We start from the raw sequence: 22541 nt of genomic DNA, 5'->3' as shown, positions 1-22541 counted from the left end.
CTTCCTGGATATGGAAGTCTACGATGATGAACAGAGAGAAGTCTCTTGTAAATGGTACCAGAAGCCAACAAACACTGGAACAATTCTAAATTTCTGCAGCTGCCCTCCACTCTAGCATTAAAGAAACATGGAACATTGTGGAGGTCACTATCCATAGGCTTTGTCGATCTACAAGCAACTGACATTACTTTGACGAAGCCCTAAAATTTAATGAAAAATTATGATAAGAAATCAATATCCTGAAAATTGGTCGTCGGGCATTTTTAATAAAACAGTTGAAAAAAATTTAGGTGAATATAAGAAGACCGCAAAAACATTAGCGGAATACAAGTCAAACGATAATCTTAAGCAGGACATACCCACACTTTTCTTACCGTATAGAGGTAATTTAGTTTTAAGACTTAACGAAAAAATGCAAAAGATAACAAATCTTAGTGATTTTCAAGACAACACGAAAACAAAACCTGTTTACTATCACTAAAGTCCATTTTTGTTCAGCATCTAAGGCCGCATGTGGTATACAAAATAACAAGTAGTCAATGCAATTCCACTCTTGTCGGGCAATTTTGCAAATAACCACAGGGATAGCGGAGCATCAAAGAAGGACTCACTAGTAGTTCAGCATGTAAGCGAATGTTGTGGCACATCACCCGAGTTTGACTGGCGTATAATAGATCAGTGCAATGGGCCACAAAAATCATTGATTTTGAAGCGCTACTTATAGCAAAAACGAAGCCAATGCTGAACACGTATGATGAGTACGGTAGCCAGAAGTTGACATAGAAGTAGAGGTCAACAGTTGTCATGCATTGACTTCGAAAATTGCATTTTAGTGAATCAACATATTGAAATCTTCCAAAAGGGTTACGGAAACGGTAGAAAATCATTAAGAACTTGCAAGAATCTAAATTCAACAATCTTGAATAATAAATTAAAAACGAACTGGGAAACGAAATTTCAGAAATTCTCGTTTTTACCGATAAACAATGTTCTGAGAACCTCTTATTTTACTGTTGTTTTTATTATGTCAATTTAAATCCTTTTAATTGTAAATAGAATAACTTTAAGTTACATTTTACCCGATGAAGCTAGATATAGCGAAAACGTTTGTATTGTAAATAGAAAAATTTTACATCAAATTTTACAATTGATTTAGCTTTTTAACGACTGATTGACACTAGTTTTCATAAATGTCACTGCTGCAAAATTTTTCAACGCTCAAAATGAAATGAAACAACTATACTTTATTAATATTTCAGCATGTAAATAAAATTTGTTCGAGACCTGGTTGGTCTCCTGTTATTGGTCTCCTGGTGGTCGGTTTTTGCTCGTTTTTCTCGGCATCATTTTTTGTTAGGAACATGTAACCACGCGCTAAGAAGTCAAATTGCGAGTTTTTGTATCACTATCCAGCTGATTATGCGTGCATGACGCCATTTGTAGGTGATAAGTTCTTGTGAAGAGTGGTTCTGAATCTTGAATTTTTGACCCCCACCCCCACTCAATCATCCCCAGTCAACGCTCCTCCACCTGGCGGTTTGGACTCCTCTCTCGCGTCCTGACTCCCCTGCTCAACTTACCCGTCCAAGGCGATCATCTCTGAGCACCAGCTGGGTACTACCGAAGCCAACCGCTCGCTGGTCATCTGCAAGCGATTCGCCTGACGTTAGTAGGTTTTTTAATTACATGTAAGACATAAGTTTTCGAATTTTGTTCCGAAAATAAGGTCAATTTGAAATCAGGATCTCATCGCAGTCTTTTGTTTTGTCTAAACTAGAGGGCCTAAGCAGTCTATTTCTCGGCAATCTGCTGACTATGGTACTTGACAATATTTGAGTACTGTAAAATTTAGTACATGCATATAGGAGTTTAGTTGCTGCAACCGAATTGACTGACTACCCTCTGCTGAGTGGGGTTTTCATTCAGAAAAAAAATTTGTTTCGAAAAAAAACTGACAATAAAACTTATTGAGTTTATTGCAAATCAGTTTTTTCTGTAATTAGATATATAGAAGTTGATGCAAGTAATTGCAAAAACGTTCTTTTTCTTTTATTGACCATATTGACTTTATTTTATACAATTTGAAAAAAAGAATATTGAATGCTTTATGGAGACGCAGAGCTGAGAAGAGACTGGACCAGAAAGTATTCACCCAGTGCTGTGAGGGATGTTTTTCATTTTTCTCGAAAAACGTAATCTTATAGTATGTTTTATAATATTTTATTAATTGCTGCCAAACTCAAAAACTGAGAACAGCTTAAGCCGGGAGGGCGTTAAATGGCTGAGCAGCTCTCTTGTTAACTCCTTACGCCTCCTACCTAGTCTAAGTACGCGATTCACCGAAACTGTTTTAGGAGGCATTAATTCAAAGTATGAAGGGCGGTTCTTAATCTTAAGGGTTTGATCCTCCTCCTTCCGCAAGTTTGAAAACAATTCGTCCGACGTTAGTTGTTTATGTATCAATAGATCTCTTAAGACTGTTCTACTTCAGATTTTATAATGATGCGAAGGTAATTATGGCGTCTGCATTGGATGTTATGGTGAACTGCACAGTGTGCATTGTCACCTGTGACGGAAGAACTATTTTGGGCACTCTAAGCGGCTTCGACCAGACAATCAACTTGATTTTAAAGCAGTGCAGAGAACGGGTCTACAGTCCTGAAGCTGGAGTGGAAGAAGTTGAATTAGGTTGCTTTAAATTAAACTTTGTCTATAGCCGCGAAACGATAGCGAAGCTATTATTGACCTCATCGTGGTTCTCAATTCAAAGAATTTGAATCCACACAATGGACGGAACAGTGGGCCCCCACTATGAAACATCACACCAGCGTTAAATTAACGACTCGAAGAAGAGTTCTTGTGATCCAGTTTTTTGAAAATCGACTAAGTTTTTCAGACAAGATGTAAAAGTCAATATCGCGCGTGAAAATAATTTTTAAGTACAGTAGGAAAAAGAGACAAATCTTTTTCTCTTTCCCCATAATGAGAGAGAAAGAGTTTTTTTCTGGGTCACCACTCTGAGCGAGAGCGAGAAAATGATGTGAATTTTTTTTGCGCTTCTCTATAACGTTAGAAGTTTAATTGATCTAACCAGAGGAACTAGTTTTGTTAACTCTTTTAAATACACTTCAATGCGAATTAATGTGGCTCTGACGCCTCTGAAAAGTCGCTTAGAGAAGAAAATAGCTCTTTAGAGAATCTTTCCGTCTTGTCCTTAGATTGCTTAGTAGATGCTTATTTTGCTTACTGCTATTCCGAAATTGATATCTGCTCTTGGCGATTTTTATGTTACTCTGAGAATTGGAAAAACAAAGGGGGGGGGGGGTAGAATTTGAGCTAATTGAAACGTTAATTGGAAACTGGGAAAATTAATGGGACTACTATTTGTTTTTCCTGTCCTTTTTGACTTCAGTTCTAAAATGATACATAGCGCGTTGTTTTGTAGAAAATAGCAAACAGCACGCGGGCCCGGGGCAATGATGCGACCAAACCCCCCCCCCCCCCCCCACACACACACACACACAAACTTGTCATCGCAATGATAATTGATAGAGAACTTGAGATCACGGTTGTTTTCGACTATTTTTAAAATACTCGTCTTCACTTCTGAGTTTGACAATTTCTCGAAGGCAACAACAACGTCTGGTAATATTCCTCATTTTTCCTGTTCTTCATTAATCGTTTTTAATTGCTCTCTAACGAAGTTTGTAGGTCTTTTTTAATGCGATTTTTCGCCTGACTGATTTTTCGTCCGGCCCATTTGACTTTTCGTCTTCAAAAACGGGATAAACATGTGGTGCCCAGTGGGCATTAAGTTCTCTTATAGCCTTTCAGCTTACTAGTCTCCAAGTATGCGATTAACAGAAAATATTTTAGAGACTTATACTTATGGTGTGAAGGGCGGTTCTTCGAGGCTGGCCCCCACCCCCTGCCACACAACAACCGCCCGCCATTCGTTTGAGAGCAATTCACCCCACGTTAGTTGGTTATGTTTACTCGGTTTCTCTGCAAGGATCGTTTGTGCTGTTTATTTCCTCTATGAATTACTGCTGTTTTATTGACGTTAGATAATGGCAAGTATTTTGCGAGTTTTTTGAGTTCTGGCAAAACATGCAAAAGTTTTGACCGTATTTGTTGCTCTTCTCGTCTTACCAATACTTAACTCTCATTAATGAGAGCTCCTGTCTCTTTGCCTCTTTGATGAGGGATAAACAAAGCTCTCTAATGATCTCCTCTGATGATTTCTGTTTTTAGACGAACGCTAGTTGTTTTTTATCTCATTTTGGCGTATTCGGTTTACCCATAGGGTCCAAGCTACACATAGAGAGCAAGCTACATAGTCTCAATGAAAAGGGCCCTAGAATATCCGATTCAAGAAAAGAGAAGCTATTTCACAGTTTGAGTTTGTAGTTTATGCTTTTTTAACATCGATACCCTTCGTTTTGAAAGATGAGTTTGGCTAAATTTTGCCTGCATATGTTAATTTCAGGTGATAGCTTGTTTGTGTTCATAAAAGTCGTTTTGCGTTCTCTTAGTGGTAGTTTTTTTGGTGGGAATATTTTAACGTTTTGTGTGTTAAGGACTGTGCTCCACTTTCTTTTGAAAGATGTTAGTTCAATTGGTTGAATGATTTTGTTCAGTGGTTTTAATTCACACTCGTTTTTCTGAAAAAATGGGAAGCTTGTTTTTTGGTTGTTTGTATTAGTATTTGTTTTGTTGAGTATCAAAAGCTGTGCCTCTAATGAGTCTGATAGTCAGCTCTTTTGATTGTTTACTTCTTCTGGTTGTGATTCAGGATTCGTTTTATTGTTATAATCCAAAGGTTTTGGATTGTATTTTTGCACTGTTTTTTGTTAAGAACTGTTCACAATTTTTGAAAAGTTTTCGTGTCACTGAAGTCAAATCGGAGTCACGCTAAAGGTTTAAAGGGAATGAGGAAGTGAGTACTTAAAAGTTCTCTTCGATTTCAGACGCAAATTTCCTATATGTTTTGAGACACAAATGGGAACCTAATGGGTTCTTGATTTTTATGCTATCTGTTTTCATATAATAGTTAATTTTTGACAGTATTTATTGATCTTTATAATATCACCTTGAATGATTAACGAAAAGTCAAAGGGTTTTCTAATGAGGGATAGATTAAAGTTAGCTTCATTGAAAGGTAGCGTAAGCCTCATTAGAAGGTAGCTCGTAAATGAAAGTAGTAACTGGTTTGAGTTCATTGCTTTTGATTTTTCTACTCAAAAAACAGGATTGATATTGATTTTTCAATTTTGACTTTACTTATTATACGCGTACGCTCAATATGCTTACGGTCAATACTGACTTTGTTTTTGAGTTTTTGAATTATCTGCAGTTTGTTTTTGTTTTGATGTCCACTGAGGCTGAATGCTGAGATCTCTCATCGGAATTTCAATCAGGTATAAGGGGTTTTGTTTTTGGTGTGGCAGTTAGCAGTTATTTACTCTAGTGACCATGACTTTGTTAATATACGTTGTTAATTTTTAAGTTCAACATTATTTGTTTGTTTGTTTTATCAAATACCATTAATGAAAAGTCTCATCTACTTTTTAGTGAGATACTTATGATTTTGTTTCAATATCTCAGTTTTTAATTCCTCTATTTTTGATTTTTCAAGTACGGCCGTTTCTATTTTTTCTGTTATCTTGTCACTCAATCGGATGTCATCTGGCGAGGGTTTAGGATTTGGGATGAAATAAGCTTGTCTTTAATTTAGAACTAACAGTTTTAATTTAATGACTTTGAAATTAATTGTTTTGACAAAATATTGAGTTTTTTTTGTTTTCGCCCTTGTTGTCCATTTTGTTGTCTCAAAATGAGAGTTCTTATTGGCTGTATGTTCTTTCTAGTATCAGATAGTTTGTTGTGGTTGAGAGTTTGAATGTATTTACGTGTTTTGCTACTACCATTTTGTCTTAATTGGTTTTTTTCAAGGTTTCTTAATGCAACTTAAGGTCGTTACGCTTATTGTGAACTTAAATGTTATCGTATTTGAAGACTTTGACACTACTGATTTTCTTAAAACGATGAGAATTGACTTTTGTTCCGACCCCACTTGTGGGGGGAGGAACTATATACTCAAATGGGTTTCTTTTGTTCAGTCAATTTTGGCCGATCGATATATTCATCGTAGAGAAATGTTAGTGGTATCATTAAAAAGCTCGTCCAGCGTAGAATTCGAAATTAAAAAGATTTTTTGAATTTTGTAATTTCCGTGGAGTTATCGAGGTTTAAAAGTTTGTGTGAACAAGAGATATTTGCATGATTTTGTTCACTTTTAGTTTAATTTTAGTGTAATTTTAGATCTTTTCTATTAAAAAATATTAATTCAAAATTATATTTCAGGCTACAATATGCAACAATTTTGTGTTACTAATAAACGAAAGACGATACAAAGGCTAGTTCTGGTCTGATAACGAAGTTTACTATCAAAAAAAGTTCGAATTCAATTCAAGTGATGTTTTTTGTTTAGAAAACTTTTCCTATCTTTGTTTTTTTAGTCACTCTGAGACTAGTCACTTTTCATATTGAGGTTCAGTTAATGACAAAAGTCAATTACAGTCAAATGATGACCAATGATTAAAAAATTCGTTTTCAAGGAATCGCTCATTTTTTTTGCTTCGACTCTACGTTTTCGTAATTTTCTAAGTTTTCGTAATTTTAATTGAAATTTTGACTTTCATTTTTAGGTTTTACAAAACTTTTAGAGTCCTATGGCTCTAAACCCGTATAAGGGGTTTTGTTTTTGGTGTGGCAGTTAGCAGTTATTTACTCTAGTGACCATGACTTTGTTAATATACGTTGTTAATTTTTAAGTTCAACATTATTTGTTTGTTTGTTTTATCAAATACCATTAATGAAAAGTCTCATCTACTTTTTAGTGAGATACTTATGATTTTGTTTCAATATCTCAGTTTTTAATTCCTCTATTTTTGATTTTTCAAGTACGGCCGTTTCTATTTTTTCTGTTATCTTGTCACTCAATCGGATGTCATCTGGCGAGGGTTTAGGATTTGGGATGAAATAAGCTTGTCTTTAATTTAGAACTAACAGTTTTAATTTAATGACTTTGAAATTAATTGTTTTGACAAAATATTGAGTTTTTTTTGTTTTCGCCCTTGTTGTCCATTTTGTTGTCTCAAAATGAGAGTTCTTATTGGCTGTATGTTCTTTCTAGTATCAGATAGTTTGTTGTGGTTGAGAGTTTGAATGTATTTACGTGTTTTGCTACTACCATTTTGTCTTAATTGGTTTTTTTCAAGGTTTCTTAATGCAACTTAAGGTCGTTACGCTTATTGTGAACTTAAATGTTATCGTATTTGAAGACTTTGACACTACTGATTTTCTTAAAACGATGAGAATTGACTTTTGTTCCGACCCCACTTGTGGGGGGAGGAACTATATACTCAAATGGGTTTCTTTTGTTCAGTCAATTTTGGCCGATCGATATATTCATCGTAGAGAAATGTTAGTGGTATCATTAAAAAGCTCGTCCAGCGTAGAATTCGAAATTAAAAAGATTTTTTGAATTTTGTAATTTTCGTGGAGTTATCGAGGTTTAAAAGTTTGTGTGAACAAGAGATATTTGCATGATTTTGTTCACTTTTAGTTTAATTTTAGTGTAATTTTAGATCTTTTCTATTAAAAAATATTAATTCAAAATTATATTTCAGGCTACAATATGCAACAATTTTGTGTTACTAATAAACGAAAGACGATACAAAGGCTAGTTCTGGTCTGATAACGAAGTTTACTATCAAAAAAAGTTCGAATTCAATTCAAGTGATGTTTTTTGTTTAGAAAACTTTTCCTATCTTTGTTTTTTTAGTCACTCTGAGACTAGTCACTTTTCATATTGAGGTTCAGTTAATGACAAAAGTCAATTACAGTCAAATGATGACCAATGATTAAAAAATTCGTTTTCAAGGAATCGCTCATTTTTTTTGCTTCGACTCTACGTTTTCGTAATTTTCTAAGTTTTCGTAATTTTAATTGAAATTTTGACTTTCATTTTTAGGTTTTACAAAACTTTTAGAGTCCTATGGCTTGACTAAAAGTGCAATAGGTTTCGTAATGAACATTAACTGAACCTATCTAGTGCTTTAAATGGACAACTAATGGCTGTTAAGACTTTGAAAATAATTTTTCGGATTTTTTTTCAACATTAACCAATCATAAACTTATCTTCGTGATTTGTGAGTCAGTCTCAGTAAGTACAGTACCCATTTCCTTCCTAATGCAAACAAAATTAATCTGGATAGCAGTATTGTCTTCTAGCTATTGTTCATTTGACTACAATGCCACAATTTTTTCCAAATTTCACAATTTTTTTTCCAAATTTTTGGATGTTTTCGTATTATTGGTTCTTTTTGAATTTTTATGACATTATATTAATACTGATTGTTCCAACTGGTTTAGAAAAGACGTTCTTGGATCATAGATAATTTTTTCAGAGAAAAATGTATGGTTTAATTAGCTTCGACACTTTCCTCTCGCACTTTTCTACTGATTTTTTGGTTTTTGCCTTATATTGTTGATTTTCATAGTCATAAGACTTATTTGGATGTCTTATTGATTAGGTATGCTTGACAAACATCTTTGTCCTTCCATCGAGGCGTAACTGAGCGAATTTATTGACATCCGTTGAAATCAACGGGTTTCCTCAAAAATTTCCTGGTTTTAATGTATTTGTTCGTATTTGTTGATTTTTTGAAGTCATATTGTTAAAACAGAAGAATCTCATTGCTGTTAAAGAATTCATTGAAATTGGAAAAATTTTTCTGAAACTTTCAGTTTTTTAATGGCTTTTCACTCGACTTTTTTCGAGCTCGTTTTTTTTAATTTGCTGGTTTTGCCTGTTGGTTTTATTCTTTATGTAGCCGTAAAATGCTGACCTATCTCATAGGCTTGTAATTAAACATTGAATTAGTTGTGTTACTCGAAGCATTCAAATTATAGCAAATAGTCTTGAAGTTCTTGATATTAAACTTTTTCTAATTTTTTTCAATTTTTAGTTTTTGTTGTTCTTTTCGTCAATTTCTAATTTATTCTCATCATCGAGAGGTCCCATACAATCCCTTGTATATCAAAAATTAACATGTTGACTGTTATTATGACCTAACTGATGTTTGGTTTGTTGGACAATATGCGTTTTTATAAAAATTTATGTGAGTGGTGTATTTGTTTCTTTTTCTCTTCCTTTAGCACAATCGCGTAATAACGGATCCGTATGATTTTCAAATGTGGCCCAAATAAACTTATTTTTTTCAGTATAGTTTCAGCTGAATTAGTATAAAGAAAAACTGAAATAAAAATACATTTTATTCAGATAATAGCTAATGATTTTAATGGCTTCAATAATTTGTCTTTTCGCAAATTGTTCTTTTTTTTGAGTTTTTCTGTATCTTTAGTCCGTTTCCATGGCTTAGTCTAACCAAAGACAGGTTTCATTGCTTTCATAATGACTTTAAGAGTTTTCAACATTTACCAATCATACACTTATCTTCGTGGTTTTTGAGTCAGTCTCAGTAATTACAGTACCCCATTCCTTCCTAATGCAACCAAAATTAATCTGGATAGCAGTATTGTCTTCTAGCTATTGGTCATTTGACTACAATGCCACAAGATTTCACAATTTTTTTTCCAAATTTTCGGATGTTTTCGTATTATTGGTTCTTTTTGAATTTTTATCACATTAATATTGATTGCTCCGACTGGATTAGAAAAGACGTTCTTGGATCATAGATTAAGTTTTCAGAGAAAAACGTATGCTTTAATTGGCTTCGACACTTTCCTCTCGCACTTTTCTACTGATTTTTTGGTTTTTGCTTATATATATATTGTTGTTTTTCTTAGTCATAAGACTTATTAGGATGTCTTATTGATTAGGTTTGCCTGACAAACATCTTTGTCCTCCCACCGAGGCGTAACTGAGCGTATTTATTGACATCCGTTGAAAGCTATTGAATTTAATGGCTATCAAGACTTTAAAAATATTTTTTCTAAAATTTCGTTGAACATTAACCGATCGTAAACTTATATTCGTGAACTGTCAGTCAGTCTCAGTAATGTCAGGCCTCTTTTCCTTTCTACTTCGGGCAATATTTGTCTAATTAGCGGTTTTATCTTCTAACTATTTGTTTCATGACTTCCATGCACGAGTTTTCATATTTTTTTAAAAAATTTTTGTATATATTTCTTTTTGTAATCCTGGTTCCTTTTGAAATCTTATCGCATTATATTAATACTGATAGCCCTTGTTGACTTAGAGAAGACGGTCAGTGGATCATAGATAATGTTTTTAGAGTAAAGTTTATGGTTTGAATGCCCCCGACACTTTCTTCTCGATCTTTTCTCTTGAATTTTTGGATTTTTACTGTATTTGTTGTTGTTTTCATAATCAGTGATTTTTTTTGATGTCTTATCGATGTTTTTTGGATGACAAACATCGTTGTTGTACCGTCGAGGCTTAGTCTAGCGTATTTTTTGGATTCAGTTGAAATCTATTGAATTTAATGGCGTTGCTACTACGGGTTTCCTCAAAAATTTCCTGGTTTTAATGTATTTGTTCGAATTTGTTGATTTTTTTAAGTCATATTTTTAAAACAGAAGAATCTCATTGCTGTTAAGGAATTCATTGAAATTGGAAAATTTTTTCTGAAACTTTCAGTTTTTTAATGGCTTTTCACTCGACTTTTTTCGCGCTCGTTTTTTAATTTGCTGGTTTTGCCTGTTGGTTTTATTCTTTATGTAGCCGTAAAAAGCTGGCCTATCTCATAGGCTTGTAATTAAACATTGAATGAATTGTGTTACTCGAAGCTGTCAGTTGATAGCGAATAGTCATAAAGTTCTTGATATTATACTTTTTCGAAATTTTTTCAATTTTTTTTTAGTTTTTGTTCTTTTCGTCAACTTCTAATTTATTCTCATCATCGAGAGGTCCCATACAATTCCTTGTATATCAAAAATTAACATGTTGACTGTTATTATGACCTAACTGATGTTTGGTTTGTTGGACAATATGCGTTTTTATAAAAATTTATGTGAGTGGTGTATTTGTTTCTTTTTCTCTTCCTTTAGCACAATCGCGTAATAACGGATCCGTATGATTTTCAAATGTGGCCCAAATAAACTTATTTTTTTTCAGTATAGTTTCAGCTGAATTAGTATAAAGAAAAACTGAAATAAAAATACATTTTATTCAGATAATAGCTAATGATTTTAATGGCTTCAATAATTTGTCTTTTCGCAAATTGTTCTTTTTTTTTGAGTTTTTCTGTATCTTTAGTCCGTTTCCATGGCTTAGTCTAACCAAAGACAGGTTTCATTGCTTTCATAATGACTTTAAGAGTTTTCAACATTTACCAATCATACACTTATCTTCGTGGTTTTTGAGTCAGTCTCAGTAATTACAGTACCCCATTCCTTCCTAATGCAACCAAAATTAATCTGGATAGCAGTATTGTCTTCTAGCTATTGTTCATTTGACTACAATGCCACAATTTTTTCCAAATTTCACAATTTTTTTTCCAAATTTTTGGATGTTTTCGTATTATTGGTTCTTTTTGAATTTTTATGACATTATATTAATACTGATTGTTCCAACTGGTTTAGAAAAGACGTTCTTGGATCATAGATAATTTTTTCAGAGAAAAATGTATGGTTTAATTAGCTTCGACACTTTCCTCTCGCACTTTTCTACTGATTTTTTGGTTTTTGCCTTATATTGTTGATTTTCATAGTCATAAGACTTATTTGGATGTCTTATTGATTAGGTATGCTTGACAAACATCTTTGTCCTTCCATCGAGGCGTAACTGAGCGAATTTATTGACATCCGTTGAAATCAACGGGTTTCCTCAAAAATTTCCTGGTTTTAATGTATTTGTTCGTATTTGTTGATTTTTTGAAGTCATATTGTTAAAACAGAAGAATCTCATTGCTGTTAAAGAATTCATTGAAATTGGAAAAATTTTTCTGAAACTTTCAGTTTTTTAATGGCTTTTCACTCGACTTTTTTCGAGCTCGTTTTTTTTAATTTGCTGGTTTTGCCTGTTGGTTTTATTCTTTATGTAGCCGTAAAATGCTGACCTATCTCATAGGCTTGTAATTAAACATTGAATTAGTTGTGTTACTCGAAGCATTCAAATTATAGCAAATAGTCTTGAAGTTCTTGATATTAAACTTTTTCTAATTTTTTTCAATTTTTAGTTTTTGTTGTTCTTTTCGTCAATTTCTAATTTATTCTCATCATCGAGAGGTCCCATACAATCCCTTGTATATCAAAAATTAACATGTTGACTGTTATTATGACCTAACTGATGTTTGGTTTGTTGGACAATATGCGTTTTTATAAAAATTTATGTGAGTGGTGTATTTGTTTCTTTTTCTCTTCCTTTAGCACAATCGCGTAATAACGGATCACAATGATTTTCAAATGTGGCCTAAATGAACTTATCTTTTTCAGTTTATTTTTAGCTGAATTACTATAAATAAAAACTGAAATAAAAATACATTCAGATAATAGCTAATGATTTTAATGGCTTCAATAATTTGTATTTTCGCAAATGGTTTGTAATTTTTTTGAGTTTTTCTGCATCTTAATTCCGTTTCCAAGGCTTTGTCTAACCACAGACAGGTCTCATTGCTTTCATAATGACTTTTCTAATTTTACCCAGAATTATTAAGACTTTTGAAATTATTTGGTTTAAAAATGTTGATCGATTTTTGAATTTTGCCTCATTATTTCTTGTCTTTGTCGACTTGTTACCTAGTCTCATTATGGAAATTTTTCATCTACTGTATAGTTAGGAAATAGTAACTTTGTGTAGTTAAGGTTTTATCTGATTGCATTTTGACGTTGTTACTAGGTGCTTCTATGTTTAGATATGGAGTTTTTGCCTTGAAATTTTTGTTTTTGCCTATTTTGTTGATTGCTGTTTTTATCGTAGTCTTTTTAATGGCAGAACTAGTGAGTGTTGTAATGGGCATGGCATTATGTAATTCAATAAGTAGTTAGGTTTTGTAATGATTTTTTTATTTCAAACATCTGTTTTTGTTCTTTTCATTTGGTTGACAATTAAGTCAAAAATGTAGATGAGCTCGGGTCGGAACGTCATGTGCGGACGCACATTAACGGGCCTCCTTGTTTTCTTTAGGGTTTTATTTTTTGTTTAAATTTTGTATGTACTTTTTGTACTTTTTTATGCTTTGATAACCATCCTTTCGGTGGTTTTTTCCTTCAATGGGATTTTTTTCCTCCAAGTTTTTCCTTCAATGGGATTAAGCAGCTGTGTGATGAGGCAACACTCGGTAGCTGAATTTTTGAGTGTGACGTATTTGTTTCGCTCCTGATACGAGTTTTCAGGCTAATTGTGTTTTCTTTTTTAATGATATATGACTTGTCAATTGAAAAAATTTATTTCTGTGCTCTTATGAAGTTGAGAATGTAAACTCTCAGAGGAGTTCAATCAAAATTAGATAAAGAGATATGAGCTCTTCTAATTTGGCTAGAAAAAACGGAGAATTTAAGATCGGAATTTCGATTTGTTTGGTGAGCAACTTTGTCTTTGGTGTCAGTAATCTTTTTTAACTGAGGGCGTGAAGTCTGTTTCCAGGCGGTCTTCAGGAAATCTGCTGGATATGCTGGTCAAAATGTACGTCTCTGTAAGATAAATAGCGATATATTGTTTTGATTCCTTCTCGGTTGTTGTTTTGATGTTAAGTAATTGAGAGATAGACATTCGATAACGCTGAAATCATTTGTTGAAAGATTGGGATGTCTAATTGCGCTCGATTGAAGTTAATAGAAATAATTTTAGTTCAGTTGGTGTCTTTTACCTTCTGGCTCTGTTGTATCTTCGTTACAGTTTTTCGTGCTAACCATTTCCCGTGCGACCCGTTTTTGGTCTGACTAAGAAATTTTGTGATTTTGTCTTGAAAAATTTTGAACTGGTGAAGTTCTAGGGCGCCGAAACTGCTGAGTGTACGTAAATTTATGGTGCGAAAGGCAGTTATTTCCAATTAGGGAACCAAGGCTCCATAAATTTAGCAAAGGACTGCCCTAGCCAACCGCTGGCCAGTTGTTTGGAAGAAATTCGCCTAAACGTTGTTTCTCCCAACCCTCCCCCCACCATCAGCACGTTATATATTTTTCATAATGCTTTGCTACGTTATAATGACATGTGCTCTGTAAGGAAGTGCCTAAACGAAAAAGATCTGGTGCTTGTTTTGGAAAATAAATTTAAAAATTTGACTCACACAAGTGCCCGATTTTCTGAGCTACTCATTTTTTTAGTCCATCGAATCATACACCCCCTCCCTCAAAATTATAGGCCCATTATTTTATTTTACCGTAATACGTTAGGGAGAACATGCAATGTGAGTGAAAAATTTTGTCTGTCCCAAGCACATAGTGCTTTCTTTGTGAGAACTGTACGATATGGGAATTTCATCAGTTAATCAGAGATCTACGTGCAGTAATCCTTTTGGCGATAGATTTTGAAAAGAATGCTACTGAAAGAGATGCGACTCTACAATTGATTTAATAATCAATAAACTCAGTTTCAAAGGTATTTGATGCGTAACAAAATATAGGGAGCGATTACCAGTTGCAATTTTGGCCAAAACAACCAGTCATTGATTTTTCGAATAACAAAGCTTGAATCTTTTTGAATTCCAAGATATCGGCCGCTTTGTCAAGGTTATATAATTTTCTTAAAATTGAACTTATTGTCCATATTCTTTTCCATTCCAAAATTATAAAAGCTCCGTTTTGTCTGCTTTTAATGTGAGTTAGCTTTCGTTCAAATAGTTATCTGTTTTCTTCAAAACTTTTTAATTTCTGAAATGATGTCTCTAGCGTCACGTTTGCATAGAAACTAGTATCATCAGCAAATTGAACCAGATCGAAGTCACCTTCTGTTTTTTTGCAGAATTGTGACCTGCGGAACACCATTGTTACTTGCAATTTTATCCGAAAACTCCGAGCCGATTTTTACAGATTGGGCATTTTTGCTCATTATTTTGTCTAGCATGCCTGATATTACATCCTCAGATAATTTATACAATTATTATAATATCTGTTTAGGTCTGTACATTGTGAGAGGTGACAACGTGGCTGTAATTGGGGAAATTGACGAAGAAATCGACCAGAGTCTGGCTTTAGCAGATATCAAAGCTCAGCCTTTAAACCCAGTTGTCCACTGACTCAATTGTAGCTGAAAATTTGAAGATGTCGAGTTTGTCTTATAAACACTAAATTCGATCTCGGTTTATATCTTATCTGAAATTTCGAAATAGCTGCTAGTTTTGGTCTTCTTTGTTTTTGATAGTTTTGAATTAAATTAAACTTAACTTCGTTTTGTTTAGGATAATTTAGTTTCCAGGATTTGGGTTCGCAAACTTAACCGAAAATATTTGAATCGGAAAGTCAAAACTGATCATGTAAATCATTTTCAGATTTTGAAACAAGCAAGCAGAGTGTTTTCGATCCGGTCTTTTTTTTTTTACAAAATATCAATTTTTAAAAGGAAGTTTGTTGAGGATTATGAAATAGGTTCAACAAAAATAAACAGTTGAATGCTGCTGAATTCAGCCATCCTATGTAGAAAGTGTACAATTGCGTTAGAGATGCGTTGTTTTGTTTCCAATTGTGCAGAAATGTTGAAGAAAGTTTTTTTAAAAAAAAAACTGTGTTCTTTTTGTATTTTTCTGAGACAGAAATGAATATCACTTAAAACTTTTTTAAACTATACACAGTTCTGCTAATGGTTGATAAAAGCGAATTCTGCCATTAATATTTTGAATTTTAATGCGTGCTTGCTTTCGCTTTGATCGGTTCGCGTATGTGAGCAATTATGCGCCTCATTTTCGATTGTTTTTTTTTCTATTGACAAATACTACAAAAAATCACATTGATGGCATTGCAAAGCCTATCGAGCGTAAACCGCTACTATATATAGATTATATATAGATCTGATTATGGCGCGGGTTTTGAACTATTATAAATAATTTCGTTTCTTCTCCCTATAATATTGTCAACGATTTTCATTTTTGTCGCTCATACGGATAATTTGATAAAAATAAATAAGATTTCATTCTTTTTAGGATTTAGTAAGGTTTAAAGTCTTGGCTGATTTTGTGATAAATTTCGCACCACAGAGACGAGTCTATTCAGTTTGCCATTTTCCGGTCAAATAACGATAATGACGCATAGCAGATCGCGATTAAACAGAAATCTCTGGTTTTTATTTTGAGATTAACGTTTATCTTGAAATCTGCAAAATCCAATTATTGAAAAATACTCATTTGGTATGAAAAATGCATTTTAGCTACCTTTATTTTGTAGACTTTGCATGCAGGGTAAAGAAATTAGAGTTGAAGTTCTATATGCGAAAATAGCTTGGTTAAAAAGACTCATGAGTTTTTCATAAAAACAATTTATGGTATTTGACCGGCTTGTGAGTATTTAAAGAGAACCAGTTTGTCTATTTGATATTATTTAACTTTTGAACCAATTGCGACAATCTTTGTAGGATGCGATGTTGATTGTTTTTTTTTATATATGAATGAGTGGTTGTTATGTTAAAATAGTTAGTTGGTCTTTTACGAACGCTACGGTTTGCTAGGTGAAAATTTTGTACATTTGCTTAACAGTGGAACCAAACGCAACAAACTATTTCTAGGATTTTTGCAGTTGACATAAACTTTTTTTTCGAAAATTTCGATTTCACTTAAGTGACTTTTTCACGCTTGATCTTCGATTTTTAACCTAAATTGCTCTTATTCAGGGATGGATTCTGTTGCTAAAACAAAAGTGTATGTAAGAAAAAGTGTTTGATAAAACAAGGGCAGATTAGCCAAGAGGTTGAAGCTTCAATTTTTTACCCGAGGTGGTGGGTTCCTCATTTGACGAAATGCTTTGCACCCAAAAAGTTATTTAGGCTACAGCCCTCTCTGAATTAAATCGCCCGGACTGTCGATCCAGAGCATTTTATCCGACGTTAGTGCGTATATTGTGTTAAAAATATGTTCTACTGTGTGCTCAGTTCTCCCAAGCTTCAAAACTCAAGCTGTGAATCATTTACCGACAAACAATGTTTTTCGTGTAACAATTTTTTCGAGAATTACATTCCTTTTTATTTCGTGTTTAATCGTTTCAGTTGCACGTGTTTTGTTATGTTTCATTCAAATAAAATCGAGCTCTAATTTTGCTGACCTAAAAGTTTTTCTGCTGTTTTATCTCTTCCAAGTTCGAAGTGACACTCGAGGCGTACGTGTTTGCATCAGAATGTATTCAGAAATCTATGAAAGCTTCTTCCTTCAGTCTTCTCAATGGTTTGGGCAAGGAAGTGGCGAAGTGTCAAAGTACATGCAATTTTTGTGTGATGATATTTTAAACGATCAGCTATTTTCACGGTTGTGTGTTTTCAGAATTTCTAAAGAGCTAATTTTCTTTTCGGATTCTTGCTCCAATTTATTACTTCTGGTATAAAAAATGTTTTGTGTGAGCGAGTTTGCAAAGGCCATAGGTTTTTTGAGACCATTTGAATGTTTCAGTTTTATGTTCAATTTTGTGGGTTCAGAGACTCCGAATTCCAAAGTTACAAATAATTCCAATTGACGCCATCACATTTTAAATGTTTGGTCGGAAAAGGTCAAACTCGTAACATTTTTGAGATAGATTTTGAATAGTTTGTCTACTTTTCTGTTGTTGTAGATACTGTATTTGTGAATACAATGAGGAAACTCATGGGGAAAAATTCATAACGTGTGGCCGTCAACAATTTGCAATCTTGTAACTCTGAACTCCAGATCGCCAATGTTCTTCGAAAAGTTTTTTCGCTTGCCTAACTGTTAATTCTTAACTGTTGAAATACGGACAGCATGAATGCATTTGACGGCAGAGCAACAAAACGAAAAATTAGCTAATGTTGGAATAATAATTCGCAGTTAAAAACAACGCCCATTAGATAATTGTTCGGCTTCAGAAAAATTTTGAATTTTAGTGTCTCAATACCACCCAGGTTGAGGTGCGCGTTAATGATCAGACCCATCCAGACCAAAACGATCCAGACCAAAATCATCGAGACCAATGGTTTGTTGCAATGGATATTGTAGTTGGGTTTTCGCAATTTGCTTTATAACCCGCGCTTTCTATAAAATCTTATAAATAAACTGACCTATAATGGACGCGAGATTGCCTGAATAATTCTGAAACTTGAGGTTTCCCTACCTTTGGGAATCCGCAACCTATTTTTTGAGGACGGTTTTTTTGCTCGTTAGCGGGAAAAGTGATTCTCCAAGGAATGTTTCAAGGTAGATACTCGATTTTCCAAAGCACATATCCGTTCATTTTGTATCCCATTTGCTGTTCAATTGATAACTCAACTAAGTGAGTACATCAATTCAAAAATATTGTAGTTAAACCGGAAAAACTATTAAAAATACTGAAAATTTTATGCCGATTAAATATACGTATAATTTGCCGATAAAGGAACTGCAACTATTTTCTTCCCTCCTAAATAAAAATTTTGTTTAAATTGTAGGAGTCAAGAATAGTGTTTGTTTTTGCATTTGTAAAGAAAAGTTTGTGTAGTAGCTTTGGCGAGACTAACCCTTACAGTTTATGTATCCAATCATCTATACCATATTATTTATTATCAAATTGTAAAGGTAACACTTGAGAAAATCAAATACATTTCGTAATTTTGCCACTATGAGGACAGTTGAATATGGATAAACAAGGCTTCTAACAGTTTTGCCATGAAAGTTTTGCTCTCTGTATTCAGTATAGTGAATGATAACAAAAAACAAAAGTTGACTATAAAGATCGCAAAGGGCGCAGTTCAGAATTACATTGATATTTTTGAAAACTAATAAATGGAAAGTCATTATAACCAACTGATGAAGATATTAAATAAGTTTACTTATAAGTTCAAAGTAAATTCAAAGTAAGTACGCGCTGTGTCTCTTTGCTAAAGTAATTATTGCATGAATTTTTTTTCCGACCTAAACTTTGTGCGAGGAGGAACCGTGTACTCAACTGATTTACTGCTCTCAACCAAAATTTGTTTAATCGCTCCCAAACAAAATTTGTAGCAATTATATTGATATTTTTAAACGAAATTCTTTGCCTGGCTGCCTTTTGTCTGACCCTTTTGACAGGTAGCGCTAAGAAGGCATTAAGTTTTCTTAGAGCCTTACGGCTTACCAGTCTTCAGGTATGCGATTCACTGAACCTGTTTAGGTGACACAAATTGATGGTTTGAAGGGTGGTTATTAAAACTTTGACCCCCACACTCGACTTTTCCCTCCCCAATTGATCCCTTACCCAACGTCACCCCGTCACCTCGCCCGCCTCAGCCCCTCCACGCTCGACCGTCCTCCCCACGCTGCCTTGCAATCCCACTGCTCTCAACCCCAAACAAGGCTAACGACACACGCATATCCTTCAATCAAGCTAAAGCTAGCATGCCTAATCTGCAGGTACTGACGAAGCCAACTAGTCGCCAGTCTTTTGAGAGCAATTCGCTGGGCGTAAGTCTGTTGTTTTTTTTGTTCAATTAATTTTGACCGATCGATATATTTATCGTAGAGTTTTGAATTGTATGATTGAAAAGTCAGTCCAGCAATGCTCAACTAATGTGTTCTTTAAATTGCATATTCTTCGAGCACTTATCGGGGTTTAAAGTTTTAGATGACATTGGCTGAGTTTCATTTTTTGTTCACTTTCTTTAAAACCTTTTGCCAAAATGTTGTTGTATTTGTTAAACTTTATTGAAATATTCAAGAGCGCACCCCTAAATGCATTAACTAAAACGTTTGCTGACTGAACCGCTATATCTGACAAAGCTATTTAGAACTGCAGTTTTGACTGTTGTCTGCAGATTAAAATCTATTTAACGGAACATTTATCATTTTCAGTGTCATTTTCCATCTACTTTAGATTTTCTTTACCTTTTGGAAAAATTACGTATTTGATATGAATGCGAAGCGAGAGCCAGATTGTTATTGATATCACCGAGGCTGTCTTCAATCCTTAGTTTTTTAAGCAGGTTTGATATAGAGTTACTTGTTCTTTTGAATTTGACTAAACTGATTTATAAAAATTTTTTGAGTTTGCCGTATGTCAATTTTTGTCGTTTTTTGTTGCTTTATTTTGTGAACTTCCGTGAATATGAATTTTTTTGGTTGTTTTTTTGGCAATAATTAAAGCAGTTCTCTTTTTTAAAATTTTTGTAAGTAGGGTAGTCAAGCTTTCTTGGCACTCAAAGGCTATTGTTGGAGAAAGTATGCTGGTAGTCAGGACTTCTTTCCCGCTTTTTGGTTACAACTCCTGACTTGCATGGCAATTTTTTTGTTTTCCTAAAACGTCATCTTCCCGGTAGGGAACACAAACAACTTTTTTGGGCACTCCTACTACTCAGAAGCTAGATTTGTCTGCGTGTGGTCCAGGGTTATTGTATTTTTAATGGGATTTTTTTTGCTAAATTAGTAGATATGTTTTTTGAGCAAGTTTCAGATCCTGCTCAAGAAAATTTCTGAGCATCGCGTAAACTATATCACTCAATAAAATAAGATCTGCGCCTACTATTTCATTATAGATTAGAATGTAACTATACCTACTTGTAATCTGATCTCAAAGACAAGTTTTGTCATCTTAATGGCAGGTCTCATCTGTATTGAACCCTACTAAAATGAGTTTTTTTTGTGCTTTTAGTTTTCATCTAGCGGTTAGTGTTTCGAATTAGAGTTATAGTTTGAACAGTTAGAGTTTCGAATTATCTCGGTTATAACAAACTTCATCGGTCAGTAAAGTAAGAACTTCAAATCGCTAAGTGCTTCCAATTTACAGCTGAAGTTAATTCTTATGTATAAGTCTTGATGTTTTGTTTTTTTGTTGCCTATTAAATTTTAAAAACGATGTTTTCTTCTTTTTAACAAGGATTTGTATTAAATGGCCAAGGACTCTGATGTATGGTTACGTGTTCGTTTAACTTTGGCGCCACATATTTTCAATTTTTTTTAGTTTTGCGGCTGTCCTTTTCTGTCGTTTCTGTGTTTCTTTTCAGTTTTTACGCAAAATTGGTGTACGGTTTCAGTGAACGAGTTTTTTTCATCAACACGGTGTTATTATTTTTGGACAATTTTAACGTCACGATTCAACGAAGAGAATTGATATTTTTTTTCAGATTTTTCTGCTTTCTATGTTTATTTTTGCGCATGTTGGGCCATTTGATTGTGGACAATAAAAGGCCACTATAGCCCTAAAAGAGTTGTTAGTCAAGTCATTAGTCAATTACTTTTTTGTGGTCTTGGATAAAAGTTGAATTCAAAATCTTATTTTACTTGATAATTTATTCGTTTCTCTGATTGAGATTTTTTTTCGGCTTACCTTTTAACCAGATAATTTTTACAGTTCAATGTTTCTTCATTCTGGAGAAAGAGAAAAGTAAATTCACTTGTATGCTCGTCTGTCGGGTCTTTCCCATTATAGCCCCACCCCATGAAAATATAGCCCCCCATTATGGTATATTTACCATGATTGAGGGGGATATAGGTTATCTGACCACTAAGTTGAGGGGTGGGGGGCTATAATGGGAAAGACCCCGTCTGTCTATATTTGAGCCTCCTCGTTCTATCAGTAGATAGACTTAATCATACTCTTTTCGCATCAAGTTCCGTCTATTTAATGCCAGTCGTGTGTCTTTTACCTAATCAAAATAGAACGCTATCAACTCAAATTTTTGAGCAAATTTTTACTTTCAACAATTATGCATTCGAAATAATTTCTTTCCTTTGGATTCATTTTTGAATGAATATCACCTTGAATTCTCTGTAAAGGTTACTTGACATTTACCCAATGCCAACATATCAATCCGCTTAAATTGACTGAACAAAAAAAGAACGGCCAGTCATCATATCGTCATTTTAAAACTGCACTTAGGCAGAGTATAGACAACGCTCAATATTGTCCGAGACTGGGAACAATAGTGAATATTTTTGGGCTACTTTGAAAAAGTGGATATAAGTGCTAAAACTGGAAAACAAGCGAAAAAGCTTTGAATTGATCGCGGTATCATCACAGGAAACGTACAAATTAGTTGTGAATTGAATCAGTTAAGCATGGCGATGAAATTATTCAGCAAAGACAAAAAATTCGTGAAATGTTTTATGGAACACCTTTAGAATAAGTTAAGTCCAGACTTAACTCTGGATCCCAAAACACTTTTCTATCGCCCCCAATGCATGGAACTGCCGGCTTCTTTTTTTGATTAAACTGGGGAGCTTCTAGTCTCCACAAGGTAGAAGCACGCTTCCCAAAATGCATGGAATTGGATCTTTTTTCCGGGATTAGTGGCTCGAGGTAGTAGCTTGGGTATTCTTCGAAAGCTTCAGACGAGGAATCGGGTGCTCGTTTGCCGAAGTGCATCCTGTGTGCTTTCTTTAGAATGATGGGAGGTGCTACTAGATTAGGACGCTGCGTAGAATTGTTCAGACGACAAATCTCTGTCAACT

The 22541-nt window shown here is 34.0% G+C and overlaps 1 protein-coding gene across 2 annotated transcripts; it reads left to right on the top strand.

Annotated features, from left to right (window-relative positions):
- Positions 1-2495: 2495 nt before the first annotated feature.
- LOC142358058 (U6 snRNA-associated Sm-like protein LSm8) lies at positions 2496-15374 on the top strand. Of its 2 annotated transcripts, XM_075409534.1 has the most exons (3): positions 2496-2688; positions 3877-3977; positions 15109-15249. In XM_075409534.1, exons 1-3 carry the CDS (start codon positions 2517-2519, stop codon positions 15121-15123), a joined length of 288 nt encoding a protein of 95 aa, XP_075265649.1. In that variant the 5' UTR covers positions 2496-2516; the 3' UTR covers positions 15124-15249. The 2 variants fall into 2 exon arrangements, with proteins under 2 accessions (XP_075265649.1, XP_075265648.1); XM_075409533.1 differs by lacking the exon at positions 3877-3977 and having other exon boundaries at positions 15109-15374.
- Positions 15375-22541: the final 7167 nt, after the last annotated feature.

The sequence above is a fragment of the Convolutriloba macropyga genome, unplaced genomic scaffold, assembly GCF_964194025.1.
Source record: "Convolutriloba macropyga unplaced genomic scaffold, txConMacr16.3 SCAFFOLD_877, whole genome shotgun sequence".
NCBI lineage: Eukaryota > Metazoa > Xenacoelomorpha > Acoela > Convolutidae > Convolutriloba > Convolutriloba macropyga.
This window is presented reverse-complemented; position numbering and strand designations above follow the sequence as displayed.

Excerpts from the sequence above, each read along its gene's own strand:
- LOC142358058 (XM_075409533.1), top strand. The coding sequence starts at position 2,517 with ATGGCGTCTGCATTGGATGTTATGGTGAACTGCACAGTGTGCATTGTC. Across the intron at positions 2,689-15,108 it reads AGTGGAAGAAGTTGAATTAG|GTCTGTACATTGTGAGAGGT; the intron begins GTTGCTTTAAAT and ends ATATCTGTTTAG.